Below are 24770 nucleotides of genomic sequence, written 5' to 3' on the forward strand. Positions count from 1 at the left end.
ACAATTTCAATTTGTCAGTGATGTGTACGCCAAGGAACTTGAAGCTTTCCACCTTCTCCACTGCAGACTCTTACCCGTATGCATGGATGAACGCTTGTTTGGCCCATTGTGTCAAGTCACTCTGGTTCATACTGACAGTGTGCAGAAAGTATTCTATCACAACTTTTTCCTACAGATCTTTGTCAATATAGTGCCTGCTAAATTCAGGGCAGCAATGTTGTTGAGCGCAGCAGCAACACTTTTGCAGTTCTCCATGGCTAACGTTATATCTTTCAAAAAAGCCGCGATAGCAAGGATCATCTACACATACTGAGAAACTCATATTATAGACAGAAGCATGATACATGGCAGACCAATCCGAACGCATCTCTCGTTATGTTCACCCCATCCATTATCTCAGTCTGGAAAGTTCCAGACTTTTTCAGTTGTTAAACCAACTAGGCTCATAATTAAAACATTTTATTTGTATTTACAGATGGCATACAAGTTTGTTATTAAGGCACATGAAAGTTCATATGTTCCAGAAGACATTTCTGTCAAAAAACGCATTTTGATTGAAAAATATATTGTTTTACGTTCAAATGCCTCTCCTGTGAAGTTGTAACACGTGACATATACATAGCTTGAGTAAAGGTAAATATACCTTAATAGAAAATGACTCAAGAAAAAGTGAAACCCACCCAGTAAAATATGACTTGAGTAAGAGTCTAAAGGTATTTGGTTTAAAATATACTTGAGTATCAAAAGTAAATGTAATTGCTAAAATATACTTATGTATAAAAAAGTAAAAGTACAAATAATTTCAAATTCCTTAGATTAGGCAAACCAGACAGCACAATTTTCTTGTTTTTAAAAATGACATATAGCCAGGGGCACACTGCAACACTCAGACATCATTTACAAATGAAGCATTTGTGTTACGTGAGTGCGCCAGATCAGAGGCAGTAGGGATGACCAGGGATGTTCTCTTGATAAATGCGTGAATTTGATAATTTTCCTGTCCTGCTAAGCATTCAACATGTAATAAGTACTTTTGGGTGTCACGGAAAATGTATGGAGTAAAAAGTACATTATCTTCTTTAGGAATGTAGTGGAGTAAAAATACAAGTTGTTAAAAATATGAATAGTAAAGTACAGATGCCCAAAACTTTTAACTTGAAGGTATTTTTACTTAAGTACATTACACCACTGGGTCTTAAGACTAATTTATGATCAGAATGAAATGATTGTCTATATTATCTGTGGGGTTTATTTAGTGGGTAGATAACATCAAAAGTAATTGATGATTTTACCCTATTTTATTCTAACAGAAAATCCGAATTGCAGCCATTATATAAAATGGTTTGATACTTGTATCATAAAATGGAACAATTTCGGGTATATTTGGTTCTTATCTGCTGGACTAAATTGTCTCTTCACTCACACGTGGTCATAGTATGTTCTCCATCTCTCTCTCTCTCTCTTGCTCTCTCTCTCTCTGTTTAATTATACAGTACTTGTCTCTTGGTTTCTATTTCAACTGTGTACAAATGGGCAGGAAGGATACAAAATGTTTGACATCATGATAAAGGTGTATTTTACTTCCTCTTGCCTTCTATTTTCCCTCCCAAGAATGAGACAAAAGTATGTTTATACAATACAACCCATCAAATGTAGGAATAAACTATTTTATAATTTATGAAATGGTTTCGGTTCAGGACTTCCAACTGGGCCAGTGTTAATAATGCAACATATTTCTTGTCAAATTAGTTTTGCATTCAGTTCACTAATGTTGGATTACTGGTCAGAAAAGAGCCTGCTCAGAGTGATGCTTTGAAATGAGTGGATTAATTTCGGACTCCAGCAGGCAGCAACCATAGCAAATCAGCCATTCAAAACCAATTAACATATTTTTCCAATGGGAAAGAAGGAGAGGATTCCTTCCATTCTTGTAACCAATGGCCCAGTGCCAGACTCTCTCTCTCTCACTCTCTCTGCCCAGTGTTTGTTATCTACTGTGGGCCTCTCAGAGATCCTCCCTTCCTTCCCCTTGATGAAGACAGGGTTTCCTCTCTGAGCAAGGAAGAAGATAAAGGACAACATCAACTCACACTGGGTTCATCATAAAAAGGAGGGAGCATGATAGTTATAGGCCTACCGTGCAGAGCAGTTATCCTATTCACCTGCTGTTCATTACTCCATTCATTAATCTTGTTCAATATTGTCTGCAAATGCTATACTAAAAACACATTACACTTTAATATTCATACAATGTAGACTAAGATCGCTGCTTTCATCTTCACTGTGTGGTTTTGGAGAACAGAGCTCCATATTTCTAACCCGAGGCTTCTCTTCGGGTGATTTCCAAAACATTGAATATTTAATCCGTAAAACAGCCAATTTGACTAGGGCCAGGCTACATTTCGGGGGTTAGGGTGACAAAATGTCTTGGAATATCAGATCTTTTAAATATTGTAGAATGCAAAATTACATAGGAGGCCTAGTTAATATCACATCTTATAAAGTGGACTGTTAGATCTCACATTCTCCCACACCTTGCGGATCGATTTCAGCAACTTCAGCAATGGACAGCTCCCCACTGGCATGCATTTACAATTTGTTTCATGTGAGCACTAACATAATTTCTAGGAATTTAGTTTATATAAATACTACATATAGAAACATTTTGCTTTGTTTGATGGAGAACAGCCTATCCGGGTAAATCTCATGGCATGAAGATTGAGGAGCGACATGAAACACGACAGTTAAATACCGGATTAGGCAGCAGTAATCTGACCGCTACAGAGTGCATGCGCAAACATCGAAGAGAGTGTCAGGCAGTTTCTCTTGTGGGGAGAAAAAAAAACGAATTGATGGACCTCAACCTTGGACCCCAGTCAAAATGTAGGCTACCCACGATTAATGCCTAACCAACAATGAGGAGGTGGACACGAAGAGAGGTGAGTTAGTTGGGTAGAAAATACATTTTTACAAATGTGCTGTTTGTGGTGCATCATGTTGGGTCGCGCGCGGTGTCAGTAAACCTGTGTCAGTAAACCCGGTCCCTCGGAGAGCTCAGCCGTCGGATTGAAACTGGTAGTTAACTGGTCGTTATTAACATGGTCATCGATAAAAGTGCTGTTCTGGGATGCATAGGATAGTTGTAATTAAATTAAGTTCATAGAAACTGTAGGCCACCTAATAATCTTCGATGTGATGACCTCAATAACAACTCCGATGGTAAATTACAATTTAACATCAATACACAGAGGCTATATTTTAGTCTAGTCATTATTATAAAAGCTGCAAACATGGTCGAGTCTGTGTAACTAATTTGTAACCAATGTGGATAGTTGGTGCGCTGCGCTGCACGTAGTGGTGACCCAGTTGGCCAGGTGTAAATCCGTGCAGCTCTTGTTCTCATTTGTGTCACTGAATTAGTCTATAAGAGACACAAAAGGGGTGCATTGAAGGGGGAACGAAAAGTTTCAACAACAACTTGGGTTGGGAGAAAACATATTGAAATGAACTGCATTCCTAAAATAAAAAATAAAAAGATAGGTATGTTTGCCCTGGTCACAGCTAGGGTACCAGTGGATTTAGAGTATCCTCTGTCAGGGCTCCTCTTTTATCTGAGATATATCTATTTCAATTTAGAGGGAAGAAATCCCTTTATTCTATATCCAGAACCCATAGCCTAAATCAGTGTTTTCCAACTCAATTTCCCTCTGCACCGGAGTACCCCTACCTGAAGTACCCCCTCATGTGCATTTTACCAGTAGGGCTGTGGTTCCATGGGTGTCCGCAGGTATCCCATAGGGATAGGCCAAGTACACCCAGGGGTCCTAGTACCCCTTGTTGGGAACCGCTGGCCTAAATGAGCACGCCGCACATGCTTGGGATAGCAATGGATTGTAATTCACCCTCTCAATTGTATGCATTCCCTAGTAGAATAGTGGCTTTTTTGTCTGCAGTCTATAGTCAAGTATTGTTTTTCCCTCGTGTCAATCCCTGCTGAGTGCATCTTTCCCAACAGTCACAGGAACGCAGGTGGCCTGTAATGTTGTCATATTTCTGTCATGTCAAAGGCTATGCTCTCCGCTGCGCTCTCATGCAGGATTAAACTAGTCATCTTGTCCCACATTTGACATAATCTTATTAATTCTAGCTTTGGCCAAGAAATATTAATCTCCTGTTTTTTTCAGCCAGCTATATTCTACCAACAACTTTTGTTGCCTATTGAACTGTTAAACAAAATTGAAATGTTTCTCTAGTTTAGGTGGATACAAATGAGGCCTGTGATGGCATGGTGAAGGGAATGACTGTAACAGCTGGTATAGACTGCAGTCAGAATAATGCTGAGATGTGATGAAGTCTAAGTGGTTATTATAGAACTCCTGTATGATTCCTTTTTTTTGAATTCCCTCTGATTTAGATAACCGGCTTGGTCTATGACAGAGCCTGAAGAGGACTCCATGGACAGCTGTTCTGGCACATTACACATCACACCGGAGATGGACTAAACCCAGATAGCCTCAGTCAACACTTTCTCTGCACTATAGACATCACCTCATCTGACATGATCCAAGCTCTAAATAAGGATGCTGCGACAGCCAGTGGATGGATTAATGCCAGCGAGACTGAGTGGGGTGTAGTCCATGCTAACCATGGGAAGTGAGCCGCCACAAGCCGTCGCCAGGCTGTTTGCCTGGGTAAATGGCATGTCCAAGTGTGAGCTGATTGAGCTGAAAGACCTCAGCCTGAATGATCGCATAGAGCTGGCACCAGACCCACCAGCCTCTCTGCCCCCAGCAGCGCCCCTGACCCCCAGGCAGATGAGAGCTCCGGAGAGGCCCAGCCACGTGGTCCGGCTGGTGGGGGACAGTGTGAGTGTTGAGGGGCCCTCGTGGTTCACAGGTCAGGTTGGAAAGGGACATGACTTCCAGCCCTGCAGTTATACCCAGATCAGCTGGTGCGATTTGTGTGGTGAATTCATCTGGGGCCTTTACAAACAGAGCCTGAGCTGTGCTAGTGAGTACCAACCCTGTGTGTGTGTGTGTGTGTGTGTGTGTGTGTGTGTGTGTGTGTGTGTGTGTGTGTGTGTGTGTGTGTGTGTGTGTGTGTGTGTGTGTGTGTGTGTGTGTGTGTGTGTGTGTGTGTGTGTGTGTGTGTGTGTGTGTGTGTGTGTATTTGTATGTGCGCGCGTGTATGATCACTGTCTGTGTTTTGAAGGTTTGGGAGTAACTGATTACTATAGACATCACCTCATCTGACATGATCAAAGCTCTAAATACAGATGCTGCGACGGCCAGTGGATGGATTAATGCCAGCGAGACTGAGTGGGGTGTAGTCCATGCTAACCATGGGAAGTGAGCCGCCACAAGCCGTTGCCCGGCTGTTTGCCTGGGTAAATGGCATGTAATCAGTTACATGTAATCTGATTACCAGCAAAAAATATTGTAATAAGATTACAGATTTTTTGGAAAAACTAGATGATGACTCCTTAGATGACTTTTAAATACACAAAGGATGTTTGTGAAAGAATATGTCATGACACCTGTTTTCTCAATGACATTCAATCAGCATTTAAAAAAGTTGCGAGTTTAAACTTGTTCCACCACAAGTCAGATACTTTTTGTCTTCTTCCAATGCCTCTTAAGGGGAAAGTAATCCAAAAAAGTACCAGAAAGTAATCAGATTACGTTTTGGTAATCCAAAAGTTACTTTAATTATGTGTTTTTTTGTGGGGGGCTGGTGTTTCTTTTTTTTGCGTTAGGGACCACGTGAGCATGGGAAAAAAGTTTATTCTCAAAGAGTCGTTGGACTGCATGCATTTCTGAATCTACAGCAGCATTCAAATGTATATGTGATACATATGTGTAGGTACTATGGGGCTGAATACAGTAAACTGTATAGTCAAAGCCGCTCATTCATTAGTCTTGCTTCTAATGGGCTTCGGGCTGAAGTTTCCCTTCGTAGAGATCTAGAATCATCTTTCGGTCCCCGAATTCAAAATTGACCCCAGATCAGTGTCTACAGGTAACTTCACCCTACAAAGTGTTGGGTAGCTACTCTGAAAAATAGTTTTTATTTTATTTAACCTTTTTAAAACTAGTTAAGACATTTAAGAACAAATTCTTATTTACAAAGATGGCCTACCGCTAACCCGGGACGACGCTGGGCCATGGGATTACCAATCACGGCTGGTTGTGATACAACCTGGAATTGAACCCGGGTCTGTAGTGATGCCTCTAGCACTGAGATGCAGTGCCTTAGACTGCTGCGCCACTCAGAAGCCCCCTACAAAGGAGAGTTTTACAAGCTACCAATTACTTCACAATGGAAGAAGTTAAGATACACTAAATCTACCCTTTAGAGAAATAGAGTTTACTTAACTAAAGTTACTTTGAAAAAGTAGCTTACCACATCCAAACTACTTCATGAAAAATTATCACATGTAAATCTGAAATTTCATAGACTACAAAACACTTCACTTTGGGGTCATATGTTAACAGAATGTGTCATTTACCCTGTTAAACACAACAGTTATGTTTCAAGTGAGAATCAGGCACGTCTAATGCCAAAAAAAGAAAGGAAATTATTGCCTACTTCAACAATATTTTATTTTAGTTTAAAAAAAAGTTGTTTGTAGATCCAGTAAGTAGCTACACCGCTACATGGCAAATAAGTAGTTAACTACTGAAAACACTACCTAGATTTCATTTTAGTTCAACTACTACCAAACGACTGCAAAATGTAGTTAAATTACTAGTTGAACTTCATGTAGTTTACTACCCTTGAACACTGACCCTAGAATATCGATACATGCTGAAGAGACTCCTCATTCACGGTTGATGTGGTGGACAGAATCAACAGCAGGGGGCAGTGACGACCTACATTTACTGTGCTGCTACTGACCCCAATGCCACACGATCATGAGAAGGCTGGGAGGGTGAATTCAGTTAACTTAACACCTTAGTTTCCATCCACAAGATGAATGACGATTGGCAGAATAAACCGATTTGAGGCAAAATGGTTGATCCGAAATGTGTGAATGATAATGGTTGAAGCAATCAACCGTCCTCTAGTCCTCACATGTCAGCCATCTCTCTCTCTCTCTTTCTCTCTCCCTCGCTCTGTCTTCTCTGTCCCCAAAGACTGCAGTTACACCTGTCACTTCCAGTGTCGACCGTTTATCCAGTTGGATTGCAGCACCGATAGTAGACTCCTCACTACCGACCAAACAGATGTTTCTGAAGACACCGTAGAGACAGACACTAACGTGGATGTGGTGAGTGAGAGATACAAGGTGTTGCAGGGTGTCTCTATTGTTTGTCAGTTGCCTTTCCATTGTCAATGTTATTTCAACAAAGGAGAGGGAATTCATGCAGAACATAATATATAGTGTGTGGTTAGTAGAAGGGGTTAAAGAGAGTACAATATGTAGTGTTTGTGTGCTGTAGAGATAAACCAAGGTCCAATGTCTGTACTAATCCAACAGAACACGTTCCTGTGATTTGTGTGTGTGTGTGTGTGTGTGTGTGTGGGAGGGAGGGGGGGGGGGGGTTTGTCTAGGCCTACTGCTTTTTAGTGCCATGTGCTCACGGAGAAAGAGATTTTATTGCCTACCTCCTGGGACCGCCTGCCAGGACAGCCAGAGACTCATCAAGCAATTTAGGAGAGGGGTGGAGAGGAGGATGTTGCTTAGCAACATCACAATAAAACAGCTGTTCAGCTTTTGAACCACAGAAAAAAACTATCCTGACATGCATAGAGCATCAAATAATAAAGTCAACACATTTTAATATATTATTCAACATGTCTGTTCTGCTACATATTTTTCTAGGCTGATGTATAGGCTAGTCTCTTCTTGACAGCACAGGAGCCAGAACAGTCCAATGTGTTTCTTGTAGTTTGACTATTGTTGTTTTTGTGGTGTGGTCTGGACAATGGCCATATGACCAATTGCTGTCACAGCACACTTTCCACTTTCTAAATTTTTCACGGGAAACAAGGAGGGGCTTGCGCGTATGGTGGCAATAGGGGGAGGGTCCAGACGCTTATTCAGTTTGTTAATTTCACAGGAGCATTGGGTGGGACTCAAGAACCACATAGTACTTACTCCCCATCAATTTGAAATCACGTGAAGGACTGACATAACGGAACAAATAGAGTAATAGTGGGAATGGTAGAATATTATAACCTGTAGTGATGAGCGTTTGGTTCAATTTTCCAGTTCAAAGTTTTTCTCGGGTGGATATGATTAATTCATTAATTAGCTAGGCTATGATTGTGAGCACTGATGACAATTGGCGAGGGATCCACAAATATGTTAATATTGTAATATAGCGATATGGCGTTAAAAGAGGCAATGGGAAAGACCCTATCATTTGAGATGACTTGGGGCAGCACGACCAGCAGCGGATACTGTAGCCAGGATGACTCGGACTCGGAGCTGGAGCAGTTTTTCACAGCGCGCACATCCTTCTTTATCAAAGTCAAACGGAAAAAAGTGAGGCGTCCGCGGCAATTAAAAAAACCTCAGAGAAGTCTGGTCTATCAAGTTGATAACGTACTATCCCCAAAAACAGATGTGCCTTTATTTTCTAATGACTATGTAACCTAAACGTTTGTGCAATGTCGTTGTTGATAGTCTTCATAGTCTGTTGTCAAAGTAATGTCGTTTCTTTAGTTCTGAGTGTAGCTGGCCTAATAGGATTTTCGACATGTACATTGCTAGACTCATTTGTGTAATACAGTGACTTTAACATACGTTAATGAATCATAGGGAGATGGGAGATGAGGCTTTTGTCCCATAGGTTTTGTCCTCTTCAAATATTTGAATAATGCATGAGTTTATCAAATCAAATTGTATTTATCACATGCGCCGAATACAACAGGTGTAGACTATACCGTTAAATGCTTACTTATGAGCCATTTCCCCAAAATTATGTTAAAAAGTTAATAATAATAAGAAGAAGAAGAAGAAAAAAGGAAATAGTAATAAAATAAAATAACAATAAAGAGGCTATATACAAGGACTACCGGTACTAAGTCGTGCAGAGGTATGAGGTAGTTGAGGTAATATGTACATGTAACATATTCATATTCATTCCGCGCTGAGTAATAGGCTACCACTGAAATAAATTACCTACAATAGTTTCAAACGGTACAGTTTTCAGCTCATTTGCATAATGTCATGGCCACTAGCCTACAACAGTCTCAAATTTACCCTATGGCTATCTACTAGGCTATTACATATGTTGTCAAACTATTGTCATTTGATACAAGAAAGTAACACATACACAGAAACTATGTTACTCTGCAGAGTTTTGTCAGGTAATATGCATGTATGTGCAAATGGGGTGCTTACAAAGCTTCACACTGTCCCATTTGTAAATGGCTGTTTTTCCAGATGGGAATTATTTAGTTTTTGCATGACACACTGGAAAATTGGTACAAAGAGATATTGTGCTACTCTGTGGAAATTCTTAATATGGTGGTTGGAACTGGCAGATGTATACCACCAAAGCCTATATTTAACCTTTGTGTGTGTGTGTGTGTGTCTGTGTCCTCACTGACTTCCTCTCCTCTGTTCTTGTGGAAGGCGGAGTTTCCTGATGTTCTTGCTAGTTGTGCTTGGTAGGGAGGGGGGGGGGGGGGGTTGAGAGAGCAAGTCTGGACACAGCTTCCTGCTTGATGTACCTGGCTTTAAACCCAAGGGAGTGAACTTTGCTGATTACTGTACAGAAAGAGAGGTTGTGTTACGTGAAAACGTTATGCCAGAGGACAAAGGCTACTGTACTATTGTAATACAGTACCACGCACTAGCTACTGTACACAGAAGGCACATAGTCCACGTTGACTCACCACATGGCTAAACCAATAACTTGTTTCATTAAAAACTATTTGGGAGATGATGAAGCAGGTTTGTGACACAGGGTCGAAAAACAAGTAGTTACTCTGCTGACACCTTGTGGTTGGATAGTCAGTGAGTTTAGGATTTTGATTCTAGACTATAGGTCATGGGAGATTGGTTTTGATACTCATCTTCCTCCTCTATTTAAGATTGAACCTATTGACTGGGGGAAACAAGTGCTGTCTGTCGGTGACATCCAGCAGAAGGTGAAGGAATATAATGCGCAGATCAACAGCAATCTCTACATGGTGCTGGTAAGGGATTGTAATTGCATGCACACACACACCTGTGTCGAAGCCCCAGTTAACCTCATTCTGTAGATGAGTTGCTGTAAATAATGTCCTGTTTCCTGTGTACGTATGTGGTAATCTGTAAGTTAATATTTCAGTTCCTGAGGCACGTTATGTTCACATTGTATTGACATGTCCATTGACAATCCGTCTAAGGACACTATGTTCCTGTATCCCTCTTTCAGAACCGAGACGGATCCTACACTGGCTTCATCAGGGTCCTTTTTAAGCTGACTCGGCCCGTGTCACTCCCACCCCCTCGGAAGGCGTCTTCACCACAGGAAGAGGGACAACAGGAGGGGGGGCTTAAGCACCGGACATCTTTCTACCTCCCCAAAGACACGGCCAAACACCTGCACATAAGCTCCCAGACGCGGGCACGTGAGGTCATAGAGGCCCTGCTCAACAAGTTCACCGTGGTGGACAACCCTGCCAAGTTTGCTCTGTTTGAGCGCAGCGAACGTGAAAACCAGAGTGAGTGTCCACAAGCAATGTAACCTAAATGCACTGTCATGAACATGCTCAAATCATTCCACAATATGATACCAAACACAATGTAATAAAGTGTCAGTGTCACTCTCTCCCTTGCCATCTCTCTCTCTCCCCTCCTATCTCTCTCTCCCCTCCCATCTCTCTCTCTCTCCCCTCCCATCTCTCTCTCCCCTCCCATCTCTCTCTCCCCTCCCCTCCCATCCCTATCTCTCCCCTCCTATCACTCTCTCCCCTCCCTCTGTCTCCCCTCCCATCACTCTCTCTCCCCTCCCATATCTCTCTCCCCTCCCCTCCCATCTCTCTCCCCTCCCATCCCTATCTCTCTCTCCCCTCCCATCTTTCTCTCTCTCCTCCCATCTCTCTCTCTCTCTCTCTCCTTTGTCTCTTTCTTTCTTTTACTTTTCTAGTATACCTTCGTAAGCTGTCTGATGACGAGAGGCCGCTCCACCTGCGTCTGTGTGCCGGACCCAATGAGAAAGTCCTCAGTCTGGTGTTGAAAGAGAATGAGACGGGGGAGGTCAATGTGAGTACACACCTCTAAAACACATGCACACATGCACGTGCACACACACAGACACATACACACATTAAGGCTCTTGTATGCTCAATACTGAAATGATGTGCATTGAAAAGTGTTGACAGTGATTATGTAACTTTACTATTTGAGTTGCTCTCGCTCTCTCCCACAGTGGGATGCATTCAGCTTTCCTGAGCTGCGTAATTTCCTGCGGATCCTTCAGCGTGAGGAAGAGGAGCACGTCCGGCAGATAGTCAAGCGCTACGCTCTGGCCAGGGATAGGATGAAGGAGGCCATGGCCAGCATCACCACCCCCGGCTGATGTGATGGCATGATGGGTGACATCATGGTAGAGAGGCATTCACACTGTTGACCAGCGGCCACCAGGAGCATGGCACACAATGCCACTCTTGAGTTCAAAGTTCAAATGTCTTTAGGGCTGACCCTGCTGTAGCAGATAGAGCACAGCAACCCCTGCAGCTGTGAAGGGCAACTAGGGCCAATAGGGGGTTAGGTAGGGGGCGACACCGGAAGTCAGAGATCAATCATGAACACGTCTTTGAGACAGACAAGGTAATAGCAGTGCAAGTTAGGAGAGAGAGTAGAGGTATTTAGTGCAAACCAGTAGGCTACTGCTACATGTTGTGTGGCCTGGATTGGGCATTACTGTGAAGGACAGGAGGAAGTTATCTGAGGAATGAGGACAGACGATACTGTCATTGACTGGACACCTAGGAGATATCCTGGTCTGGACACTGCTTAACTGGAGAACTGGAGTTTTTCACTGGGAACATTGTATGTTGCTGCTCAGTTGTTGTGGGAAGGATTGGGTAAATAAAGATGTAACTGTATTGAGCTGTTGTTACTCTCTCTGTTACTCATATTTCCCCTTTGTCGTTAATAACGGGATCCTTGAATGTGTCTGACATGTCAATCTGTTGCAGACCAGGGTTGTGTTCAATAGGGCATATTGCAGCAAAATGTTTTGCAATTGAAAACAAAATTCTGTGTTCTTATTGGGACAGTTTAGGTCTCTCCCCGTTTCAAAAATGTTTTCTTCCTACTGAACATGGCCCAGCTTTCTGGGAAGCCATCTGCCCTAATTACTCAGAGAAATCATGTGAACTTGTAATTAGCCTGTAATGCATGTTTTACTATGGGAATGAAATATCCAGGGAACAGAATCTGTTGTAATGTGTTCATACTTCCACTTCTAATAAAAATATAACACATGAACTACATGTCATTGAATCTTTATTTTGTTATCAGTGTTGTCATGTCTTACATCGCCCACTTTAGAGTAGGCTATTATTTTTCTTATCTGCTCACTCTTTCCTCATCATAAAGAACCTTCTCTAACCTTCCATTCTGTATTTTATTTTTTTTGTTAATAGACTGGAAGTGACGTAAGTACATGCCCTCCATATGATGGAAGTGGGTGAGAGGCTAAAAACGGTGACTAGCAGTTTCAGAGCGCTAACGTTAGCTACCTGTGCTTCGAAGACATTCGTCGTCTAAGGAAGTTATAAAATACGACTAATTGACATCAAGCTGAAATTACTCGGTATGTCGACAGTGAATGTGCTTGCAAGCATGCAACCTAAATCAAAGGGAGACGTTTAACGTTAGCTAGCTGGTTAATGTTACCTTGACAGCACGTATGGCGTTTTGTAGCTAGCTAACGTTAGCCATCTGATATTCTAAAAGGCCCTCAGCTACCATATCACAGACCCGATGGTATGTTCTGCCAACCAACTAAAGACTTCAACCTGTCTCAGATATGAAACGCTACTGCTGTAAACAGGTCGCTAACCGATAACGTTAACTAGCATTGCTAGCTAGCTAATTGGTTTTGAAAGCTAATGTCAGCTTCAAGTCCTAGCTAGCTATGCTTTTGTACAGAGAACTAACGTATGCATGTAGTTAGCAGGTGACGTCAACATAAGATTCCATGTAATCTGGCTAATATGATTTTTAGTTCAAACAGCAGCTGCCAGAGAAACATGTCACCATTCATCAACGGCTGCTAACTCACTTTCTCTGTAATTCCTTTAAATTGTAGCTACCTACTGTCTTCTACTTTATAAATAACATCCCTGTCTCAAGACCTGTCAACACCTACATCGAGCATCAACTCGCTACATCTCTCCTGGGTGCAGTCCGGCCAAGAAAATAATGTCCTACAGTTGAAGATGGGCGGGAGTGGCTCCAAAACCAAAGGTTATTGGCCTTTTGCAGGTTCAGGCAGTGGTGATGGTGATCCAACCAAAGAGGGAGTCGACGAACAGTCGCTGGCAAGACTCCGAAGTTTCCGAAATGGGACGCCCTTCGTGTTTACCAGATGGAGGTAAATATAGCATCACAAGTAGCTATGTCATCATAACATACAGCACATGCTACAAGTCAGAACACCAGCCACATCTCAGGATTGAGCAAAATGTGGATGTCCTAATTCAACTTTAAACTGAAGCCAATATTGTTCACTTACAAAATAGTGTACCCTTTCTATAGTGTATCTTTCTAGAAACTTCCCCTCACAATGTCAGTAGCTCTAGGTCTGTGTCTCAGGGCGTACGTAGATCAACACATCAAGTTTTATTTGTCACATACACATGGTTAGCAGATGTTAATGCGGGGGATCCAATCTTGCAACCTTACAGTTAACTAGTCCAACGCAATGACCTGCCTCTTGTTGCACTCCACAAGGGGACTGCCTGTTACGCGAATGCAGTAAGCCAAGGTAAGTTGCTAGCTAGCATTAAACGTATCTTATAAACAATCAATCAATCATAATCACTAGTTAACTACACATGGTTGATGATATTACTATCTGGCGTGTCATGCCAGATAGATACTTGTATGCTCAGTCAGATTATATATCTTACTATCTAAGTATCTGACTGAGCGGTGGTAGGCAGAAGCAGGCGCGTAGACAGACATTCATTCAAACAGCACTTTTGTGCGTTTTGCCAGCAGCTCGTGCGTCAAGCATTGCGCTGTTTATGATTTCAAGCATATCAACTCCCGAGATGAGGCTGGTGTAACCGAAGTGAAATGGCTGGCTAGTTATCGCGCGCCAATAGCATTTCAAACGTCACTCGCTCGCTCTGAGCCTTGGAGTGGTTGTTTCCCTTGCTCTGCATGGGTAACGCTGCTTCGAGGGTGGCTGATAGTTCTATAATTCCTATAATAACTACAACCTAAAACTTCTTACCTGGGAATATTGAAGATATTGAAGGGAATATTGAAGAAAAGGAACCACCAGCTTTCATATGTTCTGAGCAAGGAACTTAAACGTTAGCTTTCTTACATGGCAAATAATGCACTTTTACTTTCTTCTCCAACACTTTGTTTTTGCATTATTTAAACCAAATTAAATGTGTTTCATTATTTATTTGAGGCTATATTGATTTTATTGATGTATTATATTAAGGTAAAATAAGTGTTCATTCAGTATTGTTGTAATTGTCATTATTACAAATAAAATAAAAAAAATTGTCAGTTTAATCGGTATCTGCTTTTTGGGTCCTCCAATAATCGGTATCGGCGTTGAAAAATCATAATCGGTCAACCTCTACTAGTGATATATGTATTACATAAAGATGCAGTAGATATAGAGTACAGTATATACATATACATATGAGATGAGTAATGTAGGGTATGTAAACATTATATTAAGTGGCATTGTTTAAAGTGGCTAGTGATACATTTTTACATCAATTTCCATTATTAAAGTGGCACATGTTTGACATCCCTTTCTATCTCAGTGTGGCAGTGAGCGAGGGGAGGGGTTTAACCATGCAACATCTGTACTGGGTAGACATTCGTCATGCTCTTATTTCTCTGGACCCCACCCAGCAGTAACCTTTATCTGCCTTCAGCTCCCTGTACTTTGACGAGGATGGAGACCTGGCCCACGAGTTCTACGAGGAGACAGTTGTGATGAAGAACGGCCGTAAGAGGGCCAAACTGAAGAAGATCCAGAAAAACCTCATACCTCAGGTAACAGGCCCTTCTCTCAAACTGTCAGAATATGAAATTCAGGGGTATATTCACTAGAAAACAAACAGGATGAAATGGGGGGGGGGGGTCCTACCTGAATTTGTCCAATAGAAACTGCTTGCTATGGTTTGCACTCATGAACCCCCCCCGGTATTAGATTTTTAAAATTGTAGTTAACCCCTTAGAGTGGATGTCCGTGTCCCTACGGAAATGTAATTAGCATTTATTTTAATTTTATTCCCCATATGTCAGTCTTAAGCTATGGATATTTGATTTGTTGCATTGGATGAGCCTCAATCTGCAGATGTCACACTTCCGCATCAGCCGTGAGAGGTGACAACGCTAGAGCAGTGTTTGTCAGACCATGAGACATGAAAATCAGTTTTCTCAGTTTTCTCACAATCATCTGTAGCGTCCAAACGGTTTGGCCTGCACACTAATATGATCTCTGTGGAAAGGTGAGACTCTAGGATGCCCAAAGGCTTGTCTGAAGGTCCCCCAGTACCAGTTTAAAAATTAAATGAATGGAAATGTATATGGAGACTGTTCCAAAAACAAGGGGTAACATACATGTACTTAAAAAAAAAAAAAAAAGAAGAACTTGCTTAGATATTTGTTCCATCTAGTGAATGTTATTCAATGTGTTTGTGCTAATAGCAGGTAAGGCAAAAAAACATTTTGGTTTCGATTATAATCACAGCCGTATATATCCCCCCCCAAGCAGACACATCGATGGCTCTGAACGAACTTTATTTAACTCTTTGCAAACTGGAAACCATTTATCCGGAGGTTGCATTCATTGTAGCTGGGGATTTTAACAAAGCTAATCTGAAAACAAGACTCCCTAAATTTTATCAGCATATCGATTGCGCAACCAGGGGTGGTAAAACCTTGGATCATTGTTACTCTAACTTCCGCGACGCATATAAGGCCCTGCCCCGCCCCCCTTACGGAAAAGCTGACCACGACTCCATTTTGCTGATCCCTGCCTACAGGCAGAAACTAAAACAAGAGGCTCCCACGCTGAGGTCTGTCCAACGCTGGTCAGACCAAGCTGACTCCACACTCCAAGACTGCTTCCATTACGTGGACTGGGACATGTTTCGTATTGCGTCAGATGGAAATATTGACGAATACGCTGATTTGGTGTGCGAGTTCATTAGAACGTGCGTCGAAGATGTCGTTCCCATAGCAACGATAAAAACATTCCCAAACCAGAAACCGTGGATTGATGGCAGCATTCGCGTGAAACTGAAAGCGCGAACCACTGCTTTTAATCAGGGCAAGGTGTCTGGTAACATGTCCGAATATAAACAATGCAGCTATTCCCTCCGCAAGGCTATTAAACAAGCTAAGCGTCAGTACAGAGACAAAGTGGAATCTCAATTCAATGGCTCAGACACAAGAGGCATGTGGCAGGGTCTACAGTCAATCACGGACTACAAGAAGAAACTCAGCCCAGTCACGGACCAGGATGTCTTGCTCCCAGGCAGACTAAATAACTTTTTTGCCCGCTTTGAGGACAATACAGTGCCACTGACACGGCCTGCAACGAAAACATGCGGTCTCTCCTTCACTGCAGCCGAGGTGAGTAAGACATTTAAACGTGTTAACCCTTGCAAGGCTGCAGGCCCAGACGGCATCCCCAACCGCGCCCTCAGAGCATGCGCAGACCAGCTGGCCGGTGTGTTTACGGACATATTCAATCAATCCCTATACCAGTCTGCTGTTCCCACATGCTTCAAGAGGGCCACCATTGTTCCTGTTCCCAAGAAAGCTAAGGTAACTGAGCTAAACGACTACCGCCCCGTAGCACTCACTTCCGTCATCATGAAGTGCTTTGAGAGACTAGTCAAGGACCATATCACCTCCACCCTACCTGACACCCTAGACCCACTCGAATTTGCTTACCGCCCAAATAGGTCCACAGACGATGCAATCTCAACCACACTGCACACTGCCCTAACCCACCTGGACAAGAGGAATACCTATGTGAGAATGCTGTTCATCGACTACAGCTCGGCATTCAACACCATAGTACCCTCCAAGCTCGTCATCAAGCTCGAGACCCTGGGTCTCGACCCCGCCCTGTGCAACTGGGTACTGGACTTCCTGACGGGCCGCCCCCAGGTGGTGAGGGTAGGCAACAACATCTCCTCCCCGCTGATCCTCAACACGGGGGCCCCACAAGGGTGCGTTCTGAGCCCTCTCCTGTACTCCCTGTTCACCCACGACTGCGTGGCCACGCACGCCTCCAACTCAATCATCAAGTTTGCGTACGACACAACAGTGGTAGGCTTGATTACCAACAACGACGAGACGGCCTACAGGGAGGAGGTGAGGGCCCTCGGAGTGTGGTGTCAGGAAAATAACCTCATACTCAACGTCAACAAAACTAAGGAGATGATTGTGGACTTCAGGAAACAGCAGAGGGAACACCCCCCTATCCACATCGATGGATCAGTAGTGGAGAGGGTAGCAAGTTTTAAGTTCCTCGGCATACACATCACAGACAAACTGAATTGGTCCACTCACACTGACAGCGTCGTGAAGAAGGCGCAGCAGCGCCTCTTCAACCTCAGGAGGCTGAAGAAATTCGGCTTGTCACCAAAAGCACTCACAAACTTCTACAGATGCACAATCGAGAGCATCCTGGCGGGCTGTATCACCGCCTGGTACGACAACTGCTCCGCCCTCAACCGTAAGGCTCTCCAGAGGGTAGTGAGGTCTGCACAACGCATCACCGGGGGCAAACTACCTGCCCTCCAGGACACCTACACCACCCGATGTTACAGGAAGGCCATAAAGATCATCAAGGACATCAACCACCCGAACCACTGCCTGTTCACCCCGCTATCATCCAGAAGGCGAGGTCAGTACAGGTGCATCAAAGCTGGGACCGAGAGACTGAAAAACAGCTTCTATCTCAAGGCCATCAGACAGTTAAACAGCCACCACTAACATTGAGTGGCTGCTGCCAACACACTGTCATTGACACTGACCCAACTCCAGCCACTTTAATAATGGGAATTGATGGGAAATGATGTAAATATATCACTAGACACTTTAAACAATGCTACCTTATATAATGTTACTTACCCTACATTATTCATCTCATATGCATACGTATATACTGTACTCTAGATCATCGACTGCATCCTTATGTCACTAGCCACTTTAACTATGCCACTTTGTTTACTTTGTCTACATACTCATCTCATATGTATATACTGTACTCGATACCATCTACTGTATGCTGCTCTGTACCATCACTCATTCATATATCCTTATGTACATATTCCTTATCCCCTTACACTGTGTATAAGACAGTAGTTTTGGAATTGTTAGTTAGATTACTTGTTGGTTATCACTGCATTGTCGGAACTAGAAGCACAAGCATTTCGCTACATTCGCATTAACATCTGCTAACCATGTGTATGTGACAAATACAATTTGATTTGATTTATATATTTTTGATACTTCAAGGGGTCTTAAAATTCCAAATCAAATAGCTAAGTGATCCTTGGTATGACCTTCTTTAAACCAGTGTATTCAATATGGCAATATCCTGATCACATCTCTGAATGTTACGGGCTAGGTATATAATGAATGATCATGTGCTTAGTTTTGTGTTTTCCGTCTCCTTTCCCTTCTAGGGAACCGTAAAGCTGGATCACCCCTGCATCCATGTGGATTTCCCGGTCGTTCTCTGTGAGGTTTGAGGAAGCCTGGTTCCATGTTCTGAGACCAGACTCAGACTAGCCACTGTCAACTCGGTCCCTTTGTTTCTCCCTCCACCTATACTTTACCCTGAAGCCCTCCACCTACCCTCCTCTAATTCGCCATGGTCTCCCCGTGATGATGTTTTGCCGGGGTGCCCTGACCTGTGAGGACAGATGTGCTGTGGCTCAACGCGTGTTGAGACTGCATGACATGCGGCTCTGTAAGGTGTGGCCCGTGTGCAGTCGCGCTACACACAGTAGTGAGTGGTCACTCACGGAGTCCCATCAGTGATGTCAGAGAAGATGTATGATGATGAAGACATCATTCTGCTCGCGTTACCCTCATCCTATTCAATATATACAATGCAGGTCCTGTGTGTGTGTGTGTGTGTATTAGTGGATATGAAATGTGACAATGTGTCTCCTTGTCTGCCTGTCTCGCATTAGTGTGCTCTGGTAGGATGATCCACTGTACTTTGTAAGGAGAATGTAAGAGGCCAATTGACCCATGGGCTGTTAAGTAGAGTAGTGTCTTTCAGAATAGGCCGAGGTCCGATGTCTTTAAACCCCTGGCCTAGAGGGAATTTGCCATCTGTACGGAGGGGAACGAGGGGAACAGGTATTAAGGGGTGAGATTTTCCTTTTACCTGTTCAGTCTTCAGAGCATCCAAAGTAGAGTTGCAAAATTCCAGCATTACATTTCCTGGTTTTCCAGAAATCCCTGTTGGAAGATTCCCAGAATCCATAATCCCCCCCAACCAGGACTTCTCGAAAACCAGGGAATTTATTGAAAGTTCCTGGAATTTTTTAACTACTTTGGATGGGGTAATGTCAGGCTTAACCCATTAGGGCAAAATCATGAGGTCCGGTATAGGAACATTTTAATGGACATTTTACGTCTAGTCCTCGGGGGAGCAAGTGGGGTGTCGCATTTTTTCCCCCATCGTTAGCAAACACTGCTGATTTAAACATTCTAAACTGAAGATCATAATTAGTTGATTATTGGAGTCTGGTGTGTTAGCTGGGAATAAGGTGTGACATGATCGGAGCTGATTTTAATGTGATGTTTAATTGACTGGCTGTGGAGGTCAAATCTTTTTTTTTTTTTTTTTTTTTTTTCAATTTTCGTGGTATCCAATTATTGTAGTAGCTACTATCTTGTCTCATCGCTACAACTCCCGTACGGGCTCGGGAGAGACCAAGGTTGAATGTCATGCGTCCTCCGATACACAACCCAACCAGCCGTACTGCTTCTTAACACAGCGCGCATCCAACCCGGAAGCCAGCCGCACCAATGTGTCGGAGGCTACACCGTGCACCCGGCAACCTTGGTTAGCGCGCACTGCGCCCGGCCCGCTACAGGAGTCGCTGGTGCGCGATGAGACAAGGACATCCCTACCGACCAAGCCCTCCCTAACCCGGACGACGCTAGGCCAATTGTGCGTCGCCCCACGGACCTCCCGGTCGCGGCCAGTTACAACAGAGCCTGGGCACGAACCCAGGGACTCTGATGGCACAGCTGGCGCTGCAGTACAGCGCCCTTAACCACTGCGCCACCCGGGAGGCCTGTGGAGGTCAATCCTAATCATGAATCGTCTGAGTCGGTGCTGATCTAGGATCAGTGTTAACCCTTTGAGATTATAGTCAAGCCTACGCCGAGCCGCTTTTTAAATATGGGTCCAAGCATTGACTTGAGACTCTGGGAAAGTCTTCGCTGCTTTGGGCGATACATTTAATTGTTAATTTATTATCTGTTATAAAATGGCTTTGTTTTAAAAAAATCACAACTCAAAATGTCTGTCCCTTTTTATTTATTCCATGCACCATTACACAAAGACTGCGTTTACACAGGCAGCCCAATTCTGATCTTTTTTTATTTGATTTTTTTACCATTCAGATCAGCTATTTTGCCAATAATTGGGCAAAAGATTAGAATTGGGCTGCCAGTGTAAACACAGCCAAACCCATGTTTCCCTAATTTCAACTATGGAACTTCTGTGTCCTCTGCCCCTGACTTGTATAAAAGCCAATTTATGGTCATTCTGGAGTCTGTTTACTGCGATGCGGGCCTCTGCAGAAGTCAGGGCGTTCATGCTTCACACAGCTGTCAAGGAAGTGAGTTTGTGTTTATACAGGACATACTGTCCCTACCTACAGTCAACCAATCATGCCAATGTGGAGTGAAACGCAGCCCTCCGCATTTTTACATTTGTGAGGCTCAGGACGATGCGGTGCGAACCTAGATTTGACCTTCGGAAGCTCCACAGTTGCTTTACACCCTCCATACGGAGCATCCAGACGCAGTTTTGGAGTCCCTGGATACAGCCCTTAGTCGTGGTATATTTGCCATATACCACAAATCCCAGAGGTGCCTTATTGCTATTATTAACCGGTTACCAACATAATTGGAACAGTCAATAAGTCATTTTGCATCATACCTTTCAGCCAATCAGCATCCAGGACCCAAGCTACCCAGTTTATAAGTAATTTGATTCTGCAGAAACTTTGATATTTGCCCTTTAACCTCCAGTAGTAGTGATTGGCTCAAGCATTTCCCCTAGTGACCCCAAAAGGAGACCCCCCCCCCCCCCCCCCCTTATCTCTGCCAGCCTGATCCTATAGACTAGACGTAACATTGTAAATTTAAATCCAGGATATGTTACATTTGGTATGGTTACATAAGACAGATGGTTACTTAAGGCAAAAATGAAAGTAGGGGTAGATGGGTGGGCGTCTAGGGCAAACGACTAGCAACCCAATGGTTGCGAGTTCAAATCTCATGGACAACTTTAGAATTTTAGCTAATTAGCAACTTTTCAACTACTTACTACTTTGCATCTTCTTAGCATGTTAGCTAACCCTTCCCTAAATGTAACCCTTAATCCTTTAACCTAACTCCTAGCCTAGCTAATGTTTGCCACCTAGCTAGAATTCATAACATAGAAGTTTGGATTTACGTACAGAATAATGTGAAATGCTATGAGACCAGGTAAACTCATGTCCAACAACACCATTGTTCTGGCCAACCAATGAGAGCATTGCTCTAAGGGACCTTTCCAGATGTTAGACAGATGATTGTATTATGAGCCATTATCTGCCAGTTGTATTGAAGTGTAGGAAGCTCGCCTTATCTAACGGGTATACACTTCCAGACCTTTCCCTGAAAGATCAACATTGGGCCAGAGTATGTTCATGTTCACCAAGGCACATTCTATTGAATTACCATGTCCACAGACACACACCTCTCTAGCCTACCTCACAGGGGGACGTTAATTGGATTTCACAGCCCCCATTGGCCACTCTCCCACACACTGGTCCCCTGCAGTCTCATTTCCTTGAGTTAATCCCTGTTCTGAAGACAGGCGCTGAGCTCCCCGGAGACAGCAAGATGGGTTTTAATTGGGTAAGGGGTGGGAGTTTCAAATCTAATAATTTATGCCATATGGGCCCATGTATGCCTGTTTTATACGCTTTTGTCTGATAAATTGCTACTTGTATCCTCAGTTAACTCAGCTCAATGGAAGAGGTATTGATAGTGGTCAAATCTAGCTGAACATCAGCAGAGCCTTCTAATACTGTATGTCTCTATGTAAACAGAAGGCTCTGGACATGACTGCTTGGGTTCTGGGCACAGATGACTCCTGCAGTGTCAAGCCATAATATGAAATGCGCTGTTATGGAAGTGATTGGACTTGTTTGACATTGCAGCTGACATGGTGCATTTTCAATAAATGATGACTGACTGACGGATCTACAAATAATATTGAATAGGATGCAAGGTGATTTGCAGATCAGTCAGTCGGTGGTCGCCTGCAATGTTTACCAAGTCCTTTAACTTTAGTTTGACAACCAGGGTGGTACAGTGGTAGGGTGCATGGGAGGGGAGGTTGGAGTTCATCAATCAATGTGAGGGTGTGTTTTTACACATTCTACATACCTTCTCAAGTGGTCCTTCCACGATGTCAGTGTGTTTGATATTCCAGGTAAGGGGGTCTACCTGTGTGTGTATGTGCTGCATATAGCATGTCATTCTCTGTTGTAAATGGTGTCTGATTGCTAGCAGATGACACCACAGTAATTACACGGACTTCATTCAATTCCAGAGCAGTAGCTAGATGCCACAGAGGCTGCTGCTGCAGTTTCTCTCCCACTGATCGGAGCATGTGCAGTCTGGAATGCACAACTTGAAAAGTTGTCACTGTCATTCACTATATTGTGTCTAGGTTGCATAGATAGAATCCGTTTCACTAAGATCACTAATGGCTCTGACCTGAACCCTTATTTTACTCCAGAGGTAAGCATTAGATCTGTCCGACAGGCTTCAGAGACATTGTTTGCATTTCACATTATGGAACTATTGAAGGCTTTGAATCGCTAACGTGTTTACACAAGATGGTTTCGTCTGAGTGTTCTCTTGACCCTGGCACAGTTGGCAGCTGAAGATTGTGCCCAGGCAGTACCAGTACTGTATGTTCAGCAGCAGTGTGTGGCATCATGTCCTTGGCCCTGGTGCCACACCAATGGGTACTGTGCGGTTGTCGGTGTCACGCTGTCACAGCAGCCACAACCCACTAATGTTCCTGTTGTTTTGGGAGGCCTCATCCTGTCCTGTGACGATGTGCTGAAAGGGGTAAATGCAACCTGGGGAGGATGTCACTGACGTCCAAATGGTGGAATAAGTGACCCCAACTACTGCACAGGAAACAGCGAAAGGCAACTCTCACCGGGTGTGTGGTGTGAATGTTTGTATTTGGGGGGCTACCTTTCACTCACACACCTTTCACCTATTTATTTGTGATGAAAATTGTATGTTTGTGCTTTTCTAATAACAAATGTCTGTGTTCATGCAAGTGACTGATTAAATGTGCCTGGGAGGAATCCTCACTATCAGTATCTGCAATTTGGCAGTATGCCCAGAACCTTGTTTTGAGAACGAAAGGGATATCTCAGTTTCAAGGTCTCAGCTTGGAGAGAAGAATCCTCGTGAGGTATTGGTCGGTCACATGCATGAACCAAATGTTAATGATGAATTAAATATGAATAATGAATAAGCAGTATATAGGAGAACTAACGGGACTGCCCCGGTGGAGCTTACTTCAGACCGGTACTATATGCATCGAAGTTTGACTGTGACCTCTCCAGCTTGCTGTCAATAAATAATGATTAATTTAAGATTGATTTTGAGTGTTCCATGTGTAGAACTTACACAACATATTATTCCGTAGAAAGGTGTTAAAATAAGCCTGTGTCTTTTTCAAAACTATGCTTTGTCTTATTTGACCATCTGAATGTGTATTGTGTGTGTGTGTGTGTGTAAGGGTCAGCAGAATGGTCATGCCCACTTCATGCCATGGGAAATGTTCTTCATGGAAAGCTGTCTGAGTTATTGTTCTGCTTAAAGGATAAAAGAATGCTGGGTCAGGATCCACTCCACTTTATTGCTTTTATACACGTTTTAATTTTCTTTCTTTACCGACTACAAAAAAACTCTGAGAAGAGTCACTGTGTATAGTACCGTCACGGGAGGGAGATGAAACAGCGTTGAAGCGTTTTTTTGATGTCTCTGCACTTTTCCACAAGGCTAGAACAATATTCCAGAGGTTGGGTGAAGGGTTATGCAAGGGTGAAATGGAAAGTTTTGTTTTTTGGTAAGGTTGTGTTCTGAAATTCTGAATCTTTCTGTGGGGGACTTTCGAGAAGCCCTAAATTCTTTGGGATGAAAGTGAACATGAGTGACCTATTTGTTCATGTTGGCTTTTATACAACCATATAGCGTTTTCCCCACACATAATATACACCAAGTGTACAAAACATTAGAAACCCGGTGTGATCATCCGCTGCAATAGTCC

General features: G+C 43.2%; 2 protein-coding genes across 5 annotated transcripts; both read left to right on the forward strand.

Annotated features, from left to right (window-relative positions):
- The first annotated feature begins 2784 nt into the window (after positions 1 to 2784).
- rassf1 (Ras association domain family member 1) lies at positions 2785 to 12438 on the forward strand. Of its 3 annotated transcripts, none has more exons than XM_029682398.2 (7): positions 2785 to 2939; positions 4415 to 5010; positions 7137 to 7270; positions 10048 to 10152; positions 10374 to 10662; positions 11088 to 11203; positions 11370 to 12438. In XM_029682398.2, the coding sequence occupies exons 2-7, from the start codon at positions 4638 to 4640 to the stop codon at positions 11517 to 11519; spliced, it is 1167 nt and encodes a 388-aa protein (XP_029538258.1). In that variant the 5' UTR covers positions 2785 to 2939; positions 4415 to 4637; the 3' UTR covers positions 11520 to 12438. The 3 variants fall into 3 exon arrangements, with proteins under 3 accessions (XP_029538258.1, XP_029538259.1, XP_029538261.1); XM_029682399.2 differs by lacking the exon at positions 2785 to 2939 and adding an exon at positions 2985 to 3219; XM_029682401.2 differs by lacking the exons at positions 2785 to 2939; positions 4415 to 5010; positions 7137 to 7270 and adding an exon at positions 8049 to 8491.
- A 179-nt stretch (positions 12439 to 12617) lies between these two features.
- Positions 12618 to 24093, forward strand: tusc2b (tumor suppressor 2, mitochondrial calcium regulator b). Of its 2 annotated transcripts, none has more exons than XM_029682402.2 (4): positions 12618 to 12934; positions 13260 to 13544; positions 15079 to 15199; positions 18856 to 24093. In XM_029682402.2, the coding sequence occupies exons 2-4, from the start codon at positions 13390 to 13392 to the stop codon at positions 18919 to 18921; spliced, it is 342 nt and encodes a 113-aa protein (XP_029538262.1). In that variant the 5' UTR covers positions 12618 to 12934; positions 13260 to 13389; the 3' UTR covers positions 18922 to 24093. The 2 variants fall into 2 exon arrangements, with proteins under 2 accessions (XP_029538262.1, XP_029538263.1); XM_029682403.2 differs by having other exon boundaries at positions 12618 to 12761.
- The last annotated feature ends 677 nt before the right edge of the window (positions 24094 to 24770 follow it).

Source organism: Oncorhynchus nerka, linkage group LG15, assembly GCF_034236695.1.
Source record: "Oncorhynchus nerka isolate Pitt River linkage group LG15, Oner_Uvic_2.0, whole genome shotgun sequence".
Classification (NCBI taxonomy): domain Eukaryota; kingdom Metazoa; phylum Chordata; class Actinopteri; order Salmoniformes; family Salmonidae; genus Oncorhynchus; species Oncorhynchus nerka.

Bases quoted from the DNA above. Each gene is read 5' to 3' on its own strand.
- tusc2b (XM_029682402.2), top strand. From the start codon at position 13,390: ATGGGCGGGAGTGGCTCCAAAACCAAAGGTTATTGGCCTTTTGCAGGT. The intron at 13,545-15,078 runs GTAAATATAGCA...ATCTGCCTTCAG, and splicing joins TTCGTGTTTACCAGATGGAG to CTCCCTGTACTTTGACGAGG. The intron at 15,200-18,855 runs GTAACAGGCCCT...TTTCCCTTCTAG, and splicing joins AGAAAAACCTCATACCTCAG to GGAACCGTAAAGCTGGATCA.
- rassf1 (XM_029682398.2), top strand. From the start codon at position 4,638: ATGCTAACCATGGGAAGTGAGCCGCCACAAGCCGTCGCCAGGCTGTTT. The intron at 7,271-10,047 runs GTGAGTGAGAGA...CCTCTATTTAAG, and splicing joins CAGACACTAACGTGGATGTG to ATTGAACCTATTGACTGGGG. The intron at 11,204-11,369 runs GTGAGTACACAC...TCTCTCCCACAG, and splicing joins ATGAGACGGGGGAGGTCAAT to TGGGATGCATTCAGCTTTCC.